The sequence below is a fragment of the Boleophthalmus pectinirostris genome, unplaced genomic scaffold, assembly GCF_026225935.1.
Source record: "Boleophthalmus pectinirostris isolate CB_2022bp ecotype Guang Dong unplaced genomic scaffold, ASM2622593v1 HiC_scaffold_10, whole genome shotgun sequence".
Classification (NCBI taxonomy): domain Eukaryota; kingdom Metazoa; phylum Chordata; class Actinopteri; order Gobiiformes; family Gobiidae; genus Boleophthalmus; species Boleophthalmus pectinirostris.
This window is the reverse complement of record NW_026570971.1, coordinates 21,526,824-21,545,694: the sequence shown is the minus strand read 5'-3', so window position 1 is coordinate 21,545,694 and position 18,871 is coordinate 21,526,824. Positions and strand designations below refer to the sequence as shown.

Genomic DNA, 18,871 nt, shown 5'->3' with positions numbered 1-18,871 from the left:
CACTGCCCACTGTGACTGTAAATATGTAAATATAAGACACAGCTCTCATGAAACAAAATACCAGATTTACAGATTTGTGTGTATATTTCTTTATTAAAAATTAAATTAGCTTTCTTTTTTAAATATGTACCAATGTCATTATTTTACAAAGACAACTGTCATCAATTGATAGAAATATGTAGAATAAGTCAAAGAAAATTATGTTTTTGTACAAAAAACACACAGGAAAAGCAACAGAAAATGTGATCATTGCAGTAATACTGTAGGTTCAAGTGTATGTAAAGCAGCAAAAAGACAGCATATCACGTGTTATGAGATATCTCCTGGTTTACTGATTTGGACAACTGTTTTTCCTCGAGCGTGTCCTCTCTCTATCTTCTCAAAAGCCTTGGGAACCTCAGAAAAGCTGAAGATCTCCTCAACAACAGGTCGGATCTAAGGAAAAAGAGGAAAGCTGTTTATATCATGTGTAAAGTGTGGCTCACAGTTATTTGATTGATTTGATCGCACCTAAGAATTTGAACTTTGAATAACAGGATCTGTGAAACATGTCACTTCATACCTGTCCTTCATCCACCATTTCTCGTATTTCATCAAGTGCTGGGCCACTTGGAGCAAACAATCCCCATCGATAATGAACTCCTTTTATAAGATGCTAAAGAAAAATAAGAAGATATTGTCACAACCTGCTATTTAAAATGAATCCGAAGAGAAGAGAAAATGTCACCAACTCTTTTGTAGTTAAGACACAGAATTTTTCATTTAAATGAGCGCAATAGGGAAACTGCCCACTAGATGGTGCTATAAGTTTTGTATTAATATGCAGGTTGCAGTCAATTCTCAAACAGTTAGAAATACTCTGTTGTCAGAATTAATTTAATTAATACCTTCTAAGAAAATAATGTATTTAGGTACATCCTTTCTGTTCTGTTGTTTGTGAAGACTGAAAACCTAAGATTCGATTTAAACATCCTGAACAACCTTTCACATGACTGAATAATCTTTCAAAAATAGCTACACTAAGAACAGTGACACACTCTTGTTACACTTGTGGTAATGACACAGGTGTAAAATTTGGTGATGACTTGTGGCAGTGATGCAAAAAACACCAATGCATCTTCTGTTGCAGTGCTGCTGTGGTGAAAACAGTCCCCAAAGCAAACTGTGGCTTCAGCGACAGGAAACCACAAGAACACGGGGGAACAATGACGCTATTTTCACAACTTTATAGATAAAAAGTAAAGACTTTATAATAGCAGATATGTGCAAACTAATGACACTTACCATGCTATGGGGCAATGGTTCCTTTTTCTAATAAATCAAACAGGAAGTTGCTGTGATACGGTATAACTCACTTTGTAACTGAACACTGTATGGCTGAAGTTAGGAAGACATTAAAAAGGCCTAGGATTTCTAGAAACACCACGTTATAGTAATGTAGGGCATTATTGTATTCAGGCTCTTTACATGAGTTTGGGCGCGGGCATCTCAGTGTTAGGTTAAAGCACTCAAGAGAGAGACAGCCCAAACATGTTAAATAATCATGGGGAATGAAACATGAATAAAACAAACACAACTCCTGGAATCTCTTTGATTGGGAAACAATAAAAAGCTTTTAAAGATTGAGCTTGTTTTGAATAAAAAATTATCTTTAAAAGTTAAGTTAACCTTGAGGGCTTTAGTTGTCATGGTAGCAGCGGTCTGCATCATGCCGTCTGCGATCCCAAGTTGGTCAGTGTTCTGGAGGAAGGGGGTCACAAGGGTGACATACTTTGCACCTGTCCATGGTTTCAGGAGTTCTAGTGCCCATTGCTCAGTGTCACCCCCAATGTTATCAAGAATTAGGTCAAATCTGCCACAGAAAACAATAAATACATAAATACATACATACATACATACATACATACAAACATATTAATTCATGTGGTTAAAAACAAATCAGCTAAACTGAAAATATGTCATGTAAGAAATAGATTTTGGGATGTTGGCCTGATTTTGTTACCATGGAAATGAACAAACAAACAGGTGTGATTTATGCATGAAGGGAAAATCCGTGTTGTGTTTTTGATGACACATTTACTTTTCCAATGCTCTAAGGGGCTTCTCCACTGGTCCCGCGGTGTAGTCTACCACATGGTCTGCCCCCAGGCCCCTGACAAACTGCTCGGCATTCTGGGAGCAGGTGACAGTCACATGACCTTTCCAAGCCTTCAGCATCTACAATAAAAATTATCTGAGTAACGTTTTGATCCATAAATGTTTAGTATCAGTATAATCTAAGTTTCATATGTTGTGTTGTCAAAAAGACAGTAATAGACACAAGTAAGACTTAACTACAGGAGCTGTAATGGAGCTGTAACAGAGTGTTTGTGGAGGAGAGAAATGCATTATTGATTTGATGACGTTGTAATGTGAGCTACAGCATTCGGGTCACATGATGGAGCGTGGGATGGTCTGACACTCAGCTGGCCTGCTGTGTAGTCAATTTACACACACTACAATAAATACATATTCAAATAATCTAATTACCTGTATGGCAAATGTCCCCACACCTCCAGAGCCACCAAGAATAAGAATCCTGTAACATATGAACAAGTGTTTAAGACATAAAAGACAGTGGAAAGCACAATAGGATATGTCTTTAAGAATAGTCAAAAATGTGTGTTGACTGACCGCTTATTTGCACAGTTGTCTTTACTGAGTCCTCCAGTGTTGACCAGTGCTGACCAAGCTGTGTTTGCTACATATGGGAGAGACGCTGCTTCTATGTGGCTCAGTGATTTGGGTTTGAGGGATATCTGAGGAGAACAAAAACTGAATAAGCAATTAGCCCTAGTATGCAGTATGAAATTACATAGTCTATTATGTATGGAGATTCATAGTTAGGCCATTATTATGAGCTTTATTTGTGTCACTGGTTTGGTAAGGATAAAAAAAGACCTATCAGGTCATTTGTGAACAGATTTTGACCTACATTTTAATACAACAATGCTTTAACCAATGAATTGCCCCCTATATTGTAGCATAAGAACAAAATTAATTTTGGTAAACATTTTTGTTTAATCAAAGCGTGATCTGATTCTGAGACAATATGCTATTTTGGTGAAATCGTCACAGTGATGTTGAACATAACTCTTCGCAAACACATTTCCTCAAAGACTTCACCTATTAGTCAGCTTCTGTCATGTTCTGAGTAAGATTTATCTTATTTTAAAAAGAAGAAGATGGCTTGTGTTGCCTCTTAATGGCATATACAAATATATTAACTGCATGAATTGTAATCAAATTAAAACTGTGATCATATGCTGGAAAACTGTGACATTATTTTTTGCCATATTGCTCAGCCCTACTTTTGACTGTGAGTAATACCTCATTGCCACTCAACACCACAAATTCAGCCAAACTGCCTTGCTTCCACGGAGGAATGGCCGCCCACACCTGTGAAGTGAAAACAAAACACTAATGTATAACTCAAGTCAAAGCAAACTTCTTCATAATGTTGTGTGGGTGACTGTTGTGCTTTCCTTAACAAAATATAAATGAATAAAGGTTTCAAGACATCTACAGCTACTGAATGACCACGAGTCACTGGGCTTGTTTGTTTGTATAATAATAAGGCTATGCTTCTGTCCAAAGCATTCGTTTACCTCATCACGCTCTTTGAAATACTTGACATCCAAGCCACACTCCATGATGACCCCAGACACATCTCTTCCCAAAATCAGTGGAAACTCACTGCCTGATTGTTTGATATTAAGTGGATCTCTTTTCATTGACATTGTTGCCGCACCATACCCAGCTAAAAAAAAAAAAAAACAGAGGAGAGAGATCTAAAATTAAATAAAATTATTTTATAACAACAACTTCACTAAATTTGCACTAGGAGTTGAATTCTAAATAATATGAATGAATACAGTTAGCTACAGTTGAAAAATGTTCTTTACAGTACTAATACTGTAAAGAACATTTTTCAAATCTATGTGGCAGTTTCTGTTCATCATTTTCCCCCACCCAAAACCACTGTTTCTTCCAAGTTCTAGTGCAGTTGACTCATTTTAAGAAACCACACACAAGTAGGCCTACTGCACAATACTCTTGATATTCAAAACTTATCCATCAGTAGAGATGTCACAACATAACATTTTAGTGAAGCAATTGTGAAAAGAAGAAAATACTTTCACTTACTTTACTATTATAAACACTAAAAACAATGAAATGAAATCATTCATTCACTTTCATTCACATTCCCAATAGATTACTACTCCTCTGGAGTATGTGACCAGTTTTAGGAAATGAAAAGTGAAAAGACAAAAACAGATAAACAGGTAAAATTCTCTAATTCTAATTCTCACAGTTATTCTTTCCTAGTTCTTACTATTATGTTATGACCTAAATGATCACAATTATTGATTATCCATCCAATAATCTTTACATCTCCATGAGTTACAAGAACATTTTCATTCATCATGTTCACGCATCAATTTTGCCCAATTTTTGTTCATTGAAAGACAACTTACCTCTCATCTTGACGTCCAGAGGGTTCAGTCCTGCAGCACACACTTTTACTATCACCTCATTGGGGTAGTTTATTATGGGAAAGGCAGCATTTTTGGTGAACCTTAAAACGTCATTGCCCCCATATTTATCAATGACCCAGGCAGGCATGATGTTCAAACAGCTCTTTGTAGTACTGAACTGTCTCTGCCTGGAAACTACTGAATTTAGACATAACGCCTTGTTTTTAAATAGTAACGTATTGCTTTTATAAGCAAAATGTACAGATCTATTCATAATTTAACTTATAAAAGTAGAAAATGAATGGAGAGCCAAAACGCTACACGGTTAGCTATGTCAACACCAATGTAACCCTTGTACGCATAAACTATTATTAGCCTTTAAATAAAATTAATAAATTACGTCGTATGCAGCTTTAGTTGTTTATAGAATTCATAATCATTGTTTAATTAGAAAAATATGCTAAAAAATAAGCTTGTCAAAATTTCCCTTTTCTTCTAACATGCTGCTTCCGTGTCGTCCTGTGAAGCTGACGCTAAAACGAAATTAACCAATCAAATCATAGCTTTCTCCACCACGGACCAATCAGATAAGACGTTGTTTGGTGAGTGGAATGGAAACAAACATGGCAGCCTCATGAAGTCCTCACATTTAACAAAGGTTGTTGACATTTTAACGATATTATTATAGAAATATCCGAGGAATTATTATGACTATGCTCAGCGTGACAATAAAGGAGGTTTGTACGAGCATATTTTCTTTTTCAAGTCTCAGTGTTCTGTTCATAACTCAAGTGTATTAAAGCTAAAGTTGATATTCAGTGTCGCTTTCTATGCTAATACATTTACATTTTATTCCACAGGCGTCCTTAGCGCTTAGAGAGGGAAAGATCTCTCCTGTTGAACTCTGTAGGAAATGTCTGAACAGAATCAAGAAAACACAACATATAAATGCTTACATCTCTGTGACAGAGGAACAAGCTTTGACACGGGCGCAGGAGGCTGAATCTAGACTTGTTAAAGGTATGAAATTGGCATCTTCATTTAATATTTTCATACTTTCCGATATATAAACTTGCACATTTTTTATCGTCCAGGTTCTCCTAAAGGTTTGTTAGATGGAATTCCTTTTGCAGTCAAGGATAACTTTAGCACACAGAACATCAAAACAACATGTGCCTCCAAGATGCTGAAAGGTTTGTAGAATGTCAACATTATGTTCCACAACACGTAATGAATAATCCAAATTAACATGAACTTGTGTAAACTTATGCTTTACAGACTACACTCCTCCATTCAATGCTACTGTTGTGCAGAAGTTGCTTGACCAAGGAGCTGTCCTATTGGGGAAAACGAACATGGATGAGTTTGCTATGGGGTAAAAGCATTATGTCTTATTTTGCTGTGAAATATATGTTCTTAGTATGTTATTGTATTATGTTATTGTATTATGCTTTTAATTTAGATCAGGAAGTACAGATGGAACATTTGGACCAGTGAGAAATCCCTGGGGTTATGCTGCTCCGTACAGAGAAAACACAGGTCTGGACCCCGACTCTGACTGGGTGGTGACTGGAGGGAGCTCAGGCGGAAGTGCAGCGGCTGTTGCATCACTCACCAGTTATCTGTAAGGACTCAAATAAATACATCCTACTAAGTCCTCTATATAACTTTTCAGGTGAAGTGTACACCACCTGGAGATGTTATTGCGTTACCTGTATTGTTCCACAGTATGGCATTAAATGTATCTTTCTTCCATCTATGAAATTGCAGGTGTTTAAAAATTGTCTTGATTTTTCAATTTTTTTATTTTTATTTTTTTGCTGAGTTGTTTTGCCACAGATCTGATCTGGAACTTAGCTCTAGAATACCATACTGTGCATGTATAACATTCCCAGCAAAGCAATAGAATCTCCATGGAGACCAGCAGGTGGCTGATCTTTGACCACTAAACATACAGTGCACCTATAACCACATTTTCTGCCTCAAATTATTTTAAAATAAATGTTATTACTATTATTTTTTTCTTTTCTTTTCAGAGCACTTGGTTCAGACACTGGGGGCTCTACTCGTAACCCAGGTGCACTGTGTGGTGTTGTAGCTCTGAAGCCCACTTATGGTTTATTGTCCAGACATGGTCTTATTCCTCTTGTCAACTCTATGGATGTCCCAGGCATCATGACTCGCAGTGTTGGTGATGCAGCTTTAGTCTTAGGTAGGAATTGCAGTATGAATTATTTTGAAACCCTTAAATGTGTATATGTGTATTTAGGTGTCTTCAAAAAATACATTGGGAGAAAGTTAAGTTCAGTAACTAAATGCCAGACAACACTTACTTTTATACATTGATAATGACCAGGACATTTCAACAAACATATTTCAGATAATTGTATATAGATAGATTTAAAGGAATGGAATATTCCACATTAGTAATTAAATGAGAAAAGGCAAAAAAAAAACATATACCAGACCTACAACAATCCACATAACAAATCAGCCAAAATATTATATTTATATTGTATGAATATATTTCAAACAGATGCTTTGCAAGGTGTTGATGTAAAAGACTCAACTACCATCCTGCCTCAGTCGTCACTTGCACCATTCCCTGAAGATTTTGATGTCAGTACCTTACGTGTGGGAATCCCCAAAGTAAGTCAACATTCACTGTTACTGTAAATTAGGTTACAAGGCCATTATGAAGCATCATGGCAGTCTATTTATAGTAACAAAGTGTTGTGTGCTGTCAGGAGTATCATGCCCCAGGCCTGTCTAAGGAGACAGTGGAGCAGTGGAGTCGTGTTGCAGACATGTTTGAGAGAGCTGGTGCCCGGGTGGAGCAGGTGTCCCTCCCCCACACTCAATACTCCATTGTGTGTTACCACGTCCTGTGCTGTGCTGAGGTGGCCTCCAACATGGCTCGTTTTGATGGGTTAGAATATGGTATGTACATTCTGCATGTACAGATGTATAGACACTGTGGTATGTTCTGGTATGATTAAATAAACAGTAGAGTTTATTTAATTCTACAGAGTAGAATATTCCAGTAATTTACTATTTACGTGTTGATGACAGGTGTTGAGAAATGTATTTTGATTCACTTTCAAATCACATCTTATTATAATAATAATTGTAAATGGGTTAATCTTTCTGCCTGTAATCCAGTTGATTATTTACCTCACATACACAATCTTTCCATATTTTATTGAAATGTGATATGCCTCCAAGCCAAAAAAGGTGTTATACCATGCATTGTTTATGTAATGTATTCAGGACATCGCAGTGAAATGGACAGCTCCACTGAAACCATGTATGCCACCTCCAGACATGAGGGCTTCAATGACGTAGTGAGAGGAAGGATTCTGTCTGGAAACTACTTCTTGCTTAAACAGTAAGAACAGAGGAAAATCTACTGTGTGCATTACTTGTGTAGCTGTAGATGAATCCCATAATATATTTTTCTCTCAGGAGCTATGAGCATTACTTCTTAAAGGCCCAGAAAGTCAGACGTCTAATAACAGAGGATTTTAAACATGTCTTTAACTCTGGGGTTGATGTGCTGCTGACTCCCACCACTCTATCAGATGCCACTCGATATTCTGACTTTACACAAGAAGATAACCGAACTCGCAGTCTACAGGAGGATGTCTTCACTCAGCCTGTCAACATGGCAGGTACTGTATACAAACAGAATGATCTACTGCATATTTTAGTAATGTTAATGAAATTGTTTGTTTTTGCAATACACTTGCTTTATACAAAATATTTCTAGAGAGAAAGAGAGACACTCAGAGGCACAGGATTTGTTGTTGGTAGCAGGGGTACACTGGTGGCAGACTCACTTCCGTCAGTCTACGTCAAGGCAGCTGTAATTGTAGAAATAGCTTACCACACAAGTAAGGGGTGAACTACTACAGTGTAGCTTTTTGAGAGGATTGTAACACCAATACAGAATGAAGCTAAATGTTATTTGCTAAATGTAATGGCACCAAACAAATTAGCAAAATACAAATAAATTCTCAGTTCAAACTACTCTTAAAAGCTTTCCTCAGTAGTGTATTGTCTTTGTAGGTCTACCAGCTGTTTCTATACCAATAGCTCTGTCCCGGAGAGGCCTTCCCATTGGACTTCAGCTCATCGCTCCAGCACTTCAGGATAAGAGGCTCCTGTCTGTTGCCCAATGGATCGAACAGAGGGTCGCCTTTCCCTCCATCAGTGACTTTGAAGAACCCAGTGAGGGCAGTGAGCAATGCCAAAAGACCATAAGGAAACATATTGTATAATTGTTTAAGACATATTATGGTGACAGTGTGCATAAAACCAAGAATTATGTTTATTATGTAGTAGAGTGCATTTCCTTTACAGCTTCCTTTCTTTAAAGTTTCTTGTCAGGTTATGAATCATTTCTGTATATTCAGGTATATAAAACCACCAAAACCTAGTTAAGTAATGTTTTGTCTATATATGGACATGGCATTAATGAGCATTTTGGTGGAAAAACACTATACAGGGACATTAAAAGTCAGTTAGGATTATTTGTTTTAAATGTTTTCAACAGAAACACAAGAGCACATACGTTTGATAGATCTGCATCTCTCTGAAATTCTCAGTTCTTTACAATCCCCTTCTCTACCATTTTAGTGCATTAACTCCATTTCTGCTTGATTTTGACAATGTAATAGTGAAGTTAGTTTTTATAAACATACTTTTAATACATCATACCTGCTTTGTTGGCTTCTTTCAATGTTTGATTTATTTTTAAACACTTACTTGCTCTTAGGCCCATTCCTGAGTTAAGACATAAAAACTACGAAGATTTTATCAAAGCAATTCAGCAACATGTGACATTATTCCCACCACATTCATCTCAAGGTCAGAGGAACAAAAACAACCCAGCAGTTTCAAGTCAGAACATATAAGCTTCAGTTCATGTGTTCAAAGTTCCATTAAAAGACTATACTATTGTTCTTTTTCAGAAAAATAGCAAGCATAAGCCTCTTCAAGAAAGACTAACAAAATATGTTTAAGTAGTTTAATGGCTATTCAATATCAAGCCATAGTCTGTTATATTTTTATATTTACCTTCCATATTTTGAAATAAATGTGTGCTGTAGTCTATATGTCATATTTTTATTTTTATCATATAAATTCCTTTTCCTGTAACTGTATATGGGCTGTAAGTTGTGTAGTGAAGCGTCATGTTATGGCCTCTCTTAAGATGAGTAGATGTCAATATAGTTTAAGGTACACTTTATTGTCCCCATTGGGAAATTTGTCCCCTGCACTTGACAGACCGATACTAGACTGTCAGAGCAGGCATGGTAGTACCCTAAATAAAACAATAGATTACAGCACACGTATATAAGAGTAGCTTTGGCTATGCTGGTAACTCATAGTCATGATGATGCAACTATCTTCTCCTATTACCTGATGGCTTTTTACTTATTCATAGCACTTTGAGTGAATTGTGAATCTGTGGGAATACAAACAATCAGTTTTCAGTTCTGAATACAGTGTAAAAACATTTGGAGAATGTGTGGAATGCAAAGTCATCTGTGTGTCCCAGATGTCCTTCACCTGTCTGATCCAACCCACCCCCTTTATTTCTTTGTTATTTACTTTACACCACCTCCTTTCATTAACGTAACCTACATGGGGTATCTTGTTTCATTTTGTCAGGGGGAGGGTGGCAGGAAAAGGGGGTTTTAAGTGGTTACACTCTGGTGGTCAGCAAAAGCAGACCTCTTCAGTTTGACCATCTCACCACACTCCACTGGTGCTTAGGTTTCAATGAGCACCTGTAGGAATGTGCCCAGTGCCAGTGTCAAGCCTTGTTTTTCAGATGAAATGGCTGAAAGTGTTGAAAACTGTGTGGAAGACTAAAGCAGGCCAAGATGAGAAGCCCATTCAGAGGTTCTCTAATCCCACTCTGTAGTCTTGTGAAAAACAAGATCAACTATACAATACGACCTTTGTCATGTGATCAGGTGGGGTACAATTCCCACACTGATCTGCAGTGGGCTTGCTTTGGTGGGGGTGGACAGGTGAATTCTACAGGTATACCATCATCTTGTTTAATGGGAAGCCACAACAGTTGGCCTGCATTTTAATGATTTACTCTCACCATGAATAATGCAAAGGTTTCACTTATCCTGTGTACCTACACACTTTGGTACCATGGCAGCATTTAGATTTTTTGAAAATATTTTCTATAGCAACCCCCCCCCAAAAAAAAAAAAAATAAAAATTTTAGCCTGTAGGCCTAACAATCAATCTGCTGTATGTAGGACTACATGTCCATTTATTGTAGAACACCTACCCGGCAATATTTTCTAGGGCTTATGTCTAAATAGACCAACATGACACCAGTTAATCCACATGGCTACAGTTTTCTATGGTGTAGCCCTGTCAAACCCTGGAAACTGGGAAAAATTACACATTCAGGTGTTTCATAATTAGGTCTTTATTGAACTTACAAAACTCACTCTTAAAAGCCAAATCACCTTCTGTACATTTTCATTTTAGAAATTACTAAATTTAAAATCCTTTACATACAATTTTTTATTTAAATTTATCTAAAAGCCTAGGCTCAAGTATAAATTTCAGTGGGTACATGGTAGCCTGTTTCACAGACACGATCATTTCCAGCATAGGAATATATAGTCCATCCAGAGCCGCAGCTTCTGGGCACAGCAGCGGAGCGCATGGGGGTCATGCGCGTTGTGGAACTGGGCATTGGGCTTTACGCGCTTCTTCAAACTCCAGGGAAAAAAAAAAAAAAAAAAAAAAAAAACACGTTTGCGGAGGGATCCTGTCCAATGTTGGCGTTAAGAGTCCAGTGCAAAGATCCAGTCCGCTGGCCATTTAGGACCAGCCGTGGAGGAACCCCAGAGCTAGCGGGAGCAGCAGCAGAAACACCTCCGTCCTCTCCCCAGCGCTCTTGTCCCGAGTGGAGTTCCCTGTCATGTTTTGGTGGCCCATCGATGTGTTCAAAGATACCGTGATCGTGTTAGTGTTCGTGGGAGTCACTGAGGCATTCTGAGCCTGGACCTGTGATCACAGACATTATATATAATGTGTGATTATTCGGCTATAGTCCACTGGAAAATGACAAGTCAAAATATCTTGTTGATTACGCAGAGTAACCTTAAATCATTTAACTATAACACACAATCGTCTCTGAGGCCTCATGATTACCAAAAATGCACTTACCTGTGAGGCGAGCTGGAGCGCAATCAGTAGGGCCCCCAAGAAAACTAGGCACAACTTGTTCATCTTGTCGGGGAGTTGTGACAAAGCTCTGTCTCGACGCTGTCCTGTGCTTCTCAGACGTGGATGCGCTGAATGAAAGAGGAGACGCACACGTGGGTTTTTATACTCCGTGTGACCTCATTAGAGACACCTGCTCAACATCAGTTAGCTTTAGAAACTATCGGAAATTTGGGCATGCTATTATTCTTAGTACTATTATTTTACTATTTTCACTATTTTCACTATATTACAGTTATTTTTCTTGTAGTAGTGTAAGAAAGAAAAATCAAGTCGCATTGCCTTTTGAGTTTTAGCTTAATTATTAGGCCTAGATCTATGGCCATGAGAGTAAGAAATTTTATAACAAATTATTACACTTAGGCAAGAATACACCTGTTTTCATTAATTAGTTAATTAATTGTAGTTAATAAAAAAATTCTTGCAAATTTGGAACTTTAAAAGGACCAATGGGAAATATCGCTCCCTTGTGGCTATTTGTGCATACTACACATAAATTGACACATGTATTTTGGCCTTTACGACTACCCGTAATTGTCCTGTACACAGTTTCTTCCGGAAGAAACACACTGTAGGTAGACAGGTGGAATATACACATATTTTGAAGTGCGCGTTACGTCAAAGGATAAATAAGTGCTTTATTTCAGTCGTTTTTCAGGCCCAGCGCCCTGTCGCTTGCACATGCTGCTGTGCCGGGTTTCTGTGGTGAGCCAGACGCTGGGCAGATGGAGCCGGAGGTCACAGCGGGTAGGCGGCCTGCTCCGCCGCGCTGTGCCGCTCTCCTCCAGCCGCTGTCACGGAGTAAGCGCCGGGGAAGGCTCCGCTCAGCCCACAGAGCCCGCCTCTGTCCAGGGCCTCTACCGGGATTCGGTGCTTCTTCCAAAAACAGAATTTCCAATGAAGCTGGTCGGACAGAAACTTCTGGACAGAGAGGTGGAGATCCAGCAGGTAAGAATAGAGTCCGCCTCGACACAGCATAAAGACATCATATGAACTGGGTTTTGTTTTCAGCACTTGTAAGTTTGGACTGTGTTTCTAGACATGTGGATTTGCAGAGCTGTACTCCTGGCAGAGAGAGAGAAAGGCCAAGAAAGAGTTCTGTCTTCATGATGGACCTCCGTATGCCAATGGTGACCCTCACGTTGGACATGCACTAAATAAAGTAATGCTTTGAATGACACCAAACCAAATGTATTGCCTTAAGTAATATGTATGTATGTTTTAATGGTGTTTAATGCAGATTCTTAAAGATATCCGTAACCGCTTTGAGATGCTGAGAGGTCGACAGGTCCACTATATTCCTGGTTGGGATTGCCATGGTTTGCCCATTGAGCTGAAGGCTCTAGGAGAGCTTGGCACTAGTGGGCTGTCCCCCCTTCAGATCCGCCATAAAGGTAAAACCGCAAGTCTAGACACCAACCAAGTTTTGTGCACATCTGCTTATGTACTTGTTATTTTGTCAGCTCGGGAGTTTGCAGAGAAAGCCATCGCTCGACAGAAAGCTGCCTTCCAGCGCTGGGGTGTGATGGCAGACTGGGACCAGTGCTACTTCACTTATGACGGCACCTATGAGGCTGCTCAACTCAAAGTGTTTCAGGAGATGCACAGTAAAGTGAGGAATCAGGCATACTTCAGTATTAACTTAATACTGTGGAATATTCAGTCAATAATGTTTTACTTTTACAGGAGCTCATATACCAAGACTATAAGCCGGTTTTCTGGTCTCCTTCTTCTAGGTACTTTCCAGTTGACTGCTGCTTTATTATTGCTTTATTACTGCTTTGTTATGTCTTGTTAAACAATGCACATGCGTTTATTTTGATGATAATTTGGAGAACTGTTATTGGTGTGGGTTATCATAGTTAATACAGTTTTCTTATTCTGTAGAACGGCTTTAGCAGAAGCTGAGCTGGAATATAACCCCGAGCATTTAAGCAGAGCCATCTATGCCACATTTCCACTTGTGAAGTTACCCCCAAGTATTACCAAAGAAGCAGGTAAAACTAATATTTATTTTAACTATTCTTAAAAACAGTGTGCCTTACACATGACCTAATTGCTATGTCTATATTAAACAGATGTGGACAATGTGTCTGTGTTGGTGTGGACGACCCAACCTTGGACCATTCCAGCTAACCAGGCTGTTTGTTACATGCCTAATGCCCAGTAAGCTAACAAGATTGTATTTTTGTGGTGTATTTGGAAACCATATCTTATGTATTAATGTTCTTGTTTCATTCTGCAGATATTCTATAGTGAGGAGGCCAGATAATAGTGAGCTGCTGCTGTTGGCCACTGAGCGCCTTGCCAATGTGTCAGCACTTCTGGGCACAGGGCTGGAGACAGTTGCCACTTTCACAGGTAAGTCCTAGTGCTGTGAATCACAAAATGTCCCTGAACAAATGAAGCAATACTCTTGTTATTGTCTTTGTTCAGGTTCCCAGCTTGAAGGCGGGTTCTGTAAACATCCCATTATCCTGACCAAAGAAGTTCCTCTGCTGCCAGCCAATCATGTAACTATGGCCAAAGGGACAGGTCTGGTCCACACTGCTCCGGCTCACGGCATGGAGGACTACAGTGTGGCCTCACAGTTTAACTTATCTGTGGTATGACTTTGTTTTCTTGGACATCTTGTGATGATGTGATTTTCTACATAAGCATAAATGTTATGTGGATCTTTAGGAATGTATAGTGGATGAAGATGGGAAGTTCACTGAATTGGCTGGTCCTGAGCTGCAGAGTCTTTTTGTGATGAGTGAAGGAACCAATAAAGGTAAGATATTAATTATGGCATTTTTAATCTGTTGATTTAATAGAATGAATTATCTTTTCCTCCTCCATCAGTGATCTCCATGCTGAAGGAGAGTGATGCTCTAGTCAAAGAGGAGCAGTGCGTACACAGTTATCCATATGACTGGAGGACTAAACAGCCTGTCATGATCAGACCCAGCAAACAGTGGTTTATCAACACAGCATCGCTCAAAGACAAGGCAAAGGTAAAATGTCATAAACAAAAAATAAAAAGTCTACTTTTATGAGCCTTTGACTATGTCTATGGACCAGTGTTTGCTCGTCATTCCTGTTCACAGAGTTCTACTCTGATTGACTCATGCACATTTGAGTAATCCTGTTTTGTATTGAATTGTATTGACTTGAGTGCTCAGAATGGCATTTTCACTTACCCCCATCTGTGCCCACAGCTCTGTACTTAGTAGCTTTTTTAAGTCAGTATAATAATATAACTGAATACATTTTCAGTAAAAACTAAAAATGCTACTACTTTGAAAAATGGAGGCCTATCTGTTCTGCAGTTATTAATAGGATGTCAATAGACTTATTTCAATTATTTAACTGTTTACAATAAACAAAAAGTTAAATAATTATCTACTTGCTTATAGTTTCAAACTAAATACCTGAAAAAAGCATAACATATCTTCTTGAATAAAATGTTCCTTTTCTAAGGATGTTCTTCAAAAGGTTCGTATCCTGCCAGAGTCGGCACGTGGCAGCATGTTGGCCATGTTGGATAGAAGGACGTACTGGTGCATCTCCCGACAGAGGAGCTGGGGAGTACCTATCCCAGTCTTCTACCATAAAGAGTCTGGACAGCCTCTTATTAACAAGTAAATGCCATTTTCACATTGTTGACATACTTGACACATTTGACCGACCTGTTACTGGGACACATCTTTTCAAACTCGTCAGTTTGCTTTGTCTTTGCAGCCACACTATATCTCACATAGCATCGCTGTTTAAGGAAAAAGGCAGCGACTGTTGGTGGGAACTTCCCATTGAGACTTTGTTGCCTTCAAATGTCCTGAAGAAGGTCCGTCAGAAATAAAATTTTGAATTGAAAAATGTCTATGTTGGTGTGTTACAGGATTATATTTGTTGTTCTATGTTTTCTTAGAGCAAAGCGGGCCCTGTGTCCAACTATGTTCGTGGAGAGGATGTGCTAGACATCTGGTTTGACAGTGGATCCTCATGGGCAGCAGTACTAGAAGGTAAAACATCATAGACCGTTTACTTTTATATGGCCTACTAAATTGCTAACTCCCCTACTCATTATTTTATAGTTTTTCATATGTGAAATGTTAAGAGAGTTTTAGACACACAAATATATTGCCATCGTGCAGCCATTTTATTTTGTGTCATTTTTAGAGGAAATGGAGGAGGAGCCTGAGGAGCCAGAGTCACGTCTCAGCTGGCTCTCTTCTCGACTGCGTAGCCCTTTGAACACAGGTTTAATAAACCAGAGACTGTCTTTTCCCCTTACTCTTTATTTTACTCAGATCTTCCCTTTTGAGCTGTCCCCCATTGTCACTGGATAGTATGAAAGCTATTAACACTTAAAATTGCAGAAATCAAAAGCATTTGAATTTGTAGTTAGGGGAAAAAAAATAAAGCAGAGTTCAGTCCAGGTATTTGCACGCTAAAGGCCTATGTTGTTTAATGGGATGGATCTTTCCTTTGCACAAATGGCTGGATTTCTTTATCTATACTTTCCTGTCTTGCACTGTTTTCCTGTTTTGGAAAGCACTGCACTATTTCAGCTTTTTACTACTAATGTGCTATTTTATGTACCGGTATGTATTTTTATACTAACTAATGACTGATGCCTATTTTCTTCCACTTATCCCCCTTGCTTGTGTAAACCATGTGTATAAAATGCATAATTTTTTTTTTTTTTATCTTCATCTTGATTTTGTTTAGAGTCTGACTCCAGGGCAGATGTGTATGTAGAGGGGAAGGACCAGCTTGGAGGATGGTTTCAGTCCTCTCTTCTGACCAGTGTAGCTGTGAGGAACAAGGCACCATACAAGTCAGTATTTATCCTTACTATGAGGTAAAGTTAATAAAAATGTGTGATTACAGTACAATTGTATAATATTTTGGGCTGTGTTTATAGGTCTCTTGTGGTCCATGGTTTTGCCGTCAGTGAGAAGGGAGAGAAGATGTCCAAATCTCTGGGCAATGTTGTGGACCCTGATACTGTAATTAATGGAGGAAAGGTATTTGTTTACATTATTTGTTATTTTTTTACATATTTCAATACAAAGCGCTAATAGTCTTTTGGTCAGGACTCCAGCATGCCCGCCTATGGGGCTGATGTTCTTCGATGGTGGGTGGCAGAGTCCAATGTCTTCTCTGAGGTTCAAATAGGACCCAGCTCTCTTAACTCAGCCAAAGAAAGCATCAGCAAGGTAATGCTCTATGACGTATGCAGTTTATTCTTATGGTTTAGTATGGCTGTATATTCCTTTAACTATTTGTCTAATATGTTGCTGGCAGTTAAGGAACACTTTGAAGTTTCTACTTGGAAATGTACACGGTTTTGACCCACGCACTCAAGCTGTGGACCCCAAAGAGATGCACTACATTGATCAGTATATGCTCCACCTGCTCCGGGACTTCAGCATCAAGGTATGTCACATTTTAACAAACAAGGTGATAATATTTTTACATATACAAACACAACCTCTCTCATTGTCACATAAAATGTCAAACAATATCTGCATTTGGTTATATCTGCAGGTAACCGATGCCTATACTGAATTTGATGCAGGTCGTGTCATACGTCTCCTCCAGGCTTTTATCACCAGAGACCTCTCTAGTTTTTATTTTAGCATCATCAAAGACAGGTATGTTATGTTGTTATGCACTGGCTGAGTATAAAACTTGTGTATCAGTACTATGTTAATTTATTAAATCATTTTAGACTTTACTGTGATCCAGAAGATTCTTTGGGAAGACGGTCATGTCAAACAGCTTTAGAGGAGATTTTAGATGGTGTAACCAGATGTATAGCTCCCATCCTCCCACACCTGGCTGAAGAGGTGTATCTTCATGCACCTGGTCATGATGGTGCGTGTTCTCTGATAATGTATGACTTTGCTTGTTCAAGATATTACTTGAATACAATAATTTCTTACTTACAGAAGGAGAGACTGTGTTTAAAAGTGGCTGGATCAAGAGCAGTTCTGTGTGGAAGCGGCCTGGACTGGAGGAGGCAGTGGAAGGAGCCTGTGCTATTCGAGACTCTTTCCTCTCGATGATTCCAGGGAAAAATGCTGCTCAGTACGACCTCACAATCACCATAGAGCCAGGCCTACTATTTGAGCTCATGGAGGTAAACTACATGCATGATGTTTTTTTTAATTTGTCAAAATGTATGAATTAAAACCTTTTGTTTCACACTCAGTCTTTACAAGAGGAGCCCATCTCCACCACCTCTCAGCTAGCTGAACTGATGATGTGTGCTAAAGTAAACCTCACCAGCGAGCTGCCCCGTGACCTGCCCTCTGACGCCCTGCGGAGTCATGGGACATTCCTCATTAACCTGGAGGGTAAGGGCCTTGCTTTAAAATGTTCTTATTAATATGTAGTATTTTTAGGAGTGTGGACTTGATCTTAATTGATTTTTATTTGCAGGGGGAATGATCCGTGAAGATAGTCCTTACAGTATCGCTGTGGTGCCCTCCTCTGCTGCTCGCTGCCCTAGGTGCAGGCGCTTCACCTCAGACTCCACAGACTGTTTATGCCCGCGCTGCCAAACTCTCCTGTCACAAACTCAGTGACTGCTTGATCAAAGCTAACAAAACTCACATTACACATTAGGAGAAATTGTTTTGTGATTTAACCAGAAACACAATTTGCAGCATGAAACTGACCTGATTTACATGATTTGAGTGGTTTAAAACAACCTGTCTGTTCCAAATATTACTACCTGGATTTTGCAAATAGATTTGCGAATAAGGGTAGGGAACGTCCACTGAATAATTATATGCTTCAAAAATGAGTCTAGCATACACACCACATACCCCAAGAATTTTCCAAGCAAATACTCCCTCACTTAAATTATTGGAGCGGCTTTAGGTTTGACAATAAGGTTGACACCTTTATTTGTTGGTAGTTAGAATTAAAGTCTAAAGGAACATTTGTCAATTTATAAATGTCACTGTGTGACACCAGTAGTGAGCAATCTGTAAATTAAGTCTGTATTCTTTTTGTGTTATTATAAATGTGGCAAGAAAGGCATTAATACAGCAGTCTTCAAAGTAGAGTTGGAGAGTGACATTTTTTATGGT

At 38.8% G+C, this 18,871-nt stretch overlaps 3 protein-coding genes across 6 annotated transcripts; 2 read left to right on the top strand and 1 right to left on the bottom strand.

Annotated features, from left to right (window-relative positions):
• Positions 1-73: 73 nt before the first annotated feature.
• Positions 74-5,038, bottom strand: rtn4ip1 (reticulon 4 interacting protein 1). 2 transcript variants are annotated; one of them, XM_055156706.1, is made up of 9 exons: positions 4,518-5,038; positions 3,648-3,799; positions 3,370-3,438; positions 2,674-2,798; positions 2,530-2,578; positions 2,081-2,217; positions 1,669-1,852; positions 563-655; positions 74-435 (listed from the first exon to the last, which is right to left on the bottom strand). In XM_055156706.1, exons 1-9 carry the CDS (start codon positions 4,789-4,791, stop codon positions 310-312), a joined length of 1,209 nt encoding a protein of 402 aa, XP_055012681.1. In that variant the 5' UTR covers positions 4,792-5,038; the 3' UTR covers positions 74-309. The 2 variants fall into 2 exon arrangements, with proteins under 2 accessions (XP_055012681.1, XP_055012688.1); XM_055156713.1 differs by having other exon boundaries at positions 321-435; positions 511-655.
• A 76-nt stretch (positions 5,039-5,114) lies between these two features.
• On the top strand, positions 5,115-9,233 carry qrsl1 (glutaminyl-tRNA amidotransferase subunit QRSL1). The gene is made up of 11 exons (XM_020919699.2): positions 5,115-5,254; positions 5,378-5,537; positions 5,612-5,710; positions 5,796-5,892; positions 5,980-6,141; positions 6,554-6,729; positions 7,054-7,166; positions 7,265-7,457; positions 7,788-7,905; positions 7,983-8,188; positions 8,586-9,233. The coding sequence occupies exons 1-11, from the start codon at positions 5,225-5,227 to the stop codon at positions 8,795-8,797; spliced, it is 1,566 nt and encodes a 521-aa protein (XP_020775358.1). The 5' UTR covers positions 5,115-5,224; the 3' UTR covers positions 8,798-9,233.
• Positions 9,234-12,270: 3,037 nt separating this feature from the next.
• Positions 12,271-18,846, top strand: iars2 (isoleucyl-tRNA synthetase 2, mitochondrial). Of its 3 annotated transcripts, XM_020919698.2 has the most exons (25): positions 12,271-12,354; positions 12,431-12,731; positions 12,823-12,945; positions 13,024-13,177; positions 13,247-13,395; positions 13,470-13,519; positions 13,671-13,780; positions 13,862-13,949; positions 14,029-14,144; positions 14,220-14,389; positions 14,466-14,556; positions 14,628-14,779; positions 15,246-15,406; positions 15,507-15,609; positions 15,694-15,787; positions 15,945-16,025; positions 16,497-16,605; positions 16,693-16,795; positions 16,865-16,987; positions 17,076-17,207; positions 17,319-17,425; positions 17,503-17,648; positions 17,723-17,913; positions 17,986-18,130; positions 18,216-18,846. In XM_020919698.2, exons 2-25 carry the CDS (start codon positions 12,465-12,467, stop codon positions 18,359-18,361), a joined length of 3,111 nt encoding a protein of 1,036 aa, XP_020775357.1. In that variant the 5' UTR covers positions 12,271-12,354; positions 12,431-12,464; the 3' UTR covers positions 18,362-18,846. The 3 variants fall into 3 exon arrangements, with proteins under 3 accessions (XP_020775357.1, XP_055010835.1, XP_055010838.1); XM_055154860.1 differs by lacking the exon at positions 15,945-16,025; XM_055154863.1 differs by having other exon boundaries at positions 12,306-12,731.
• Positions 18,847-18,871: the final 25 nt, after the last annotated feature.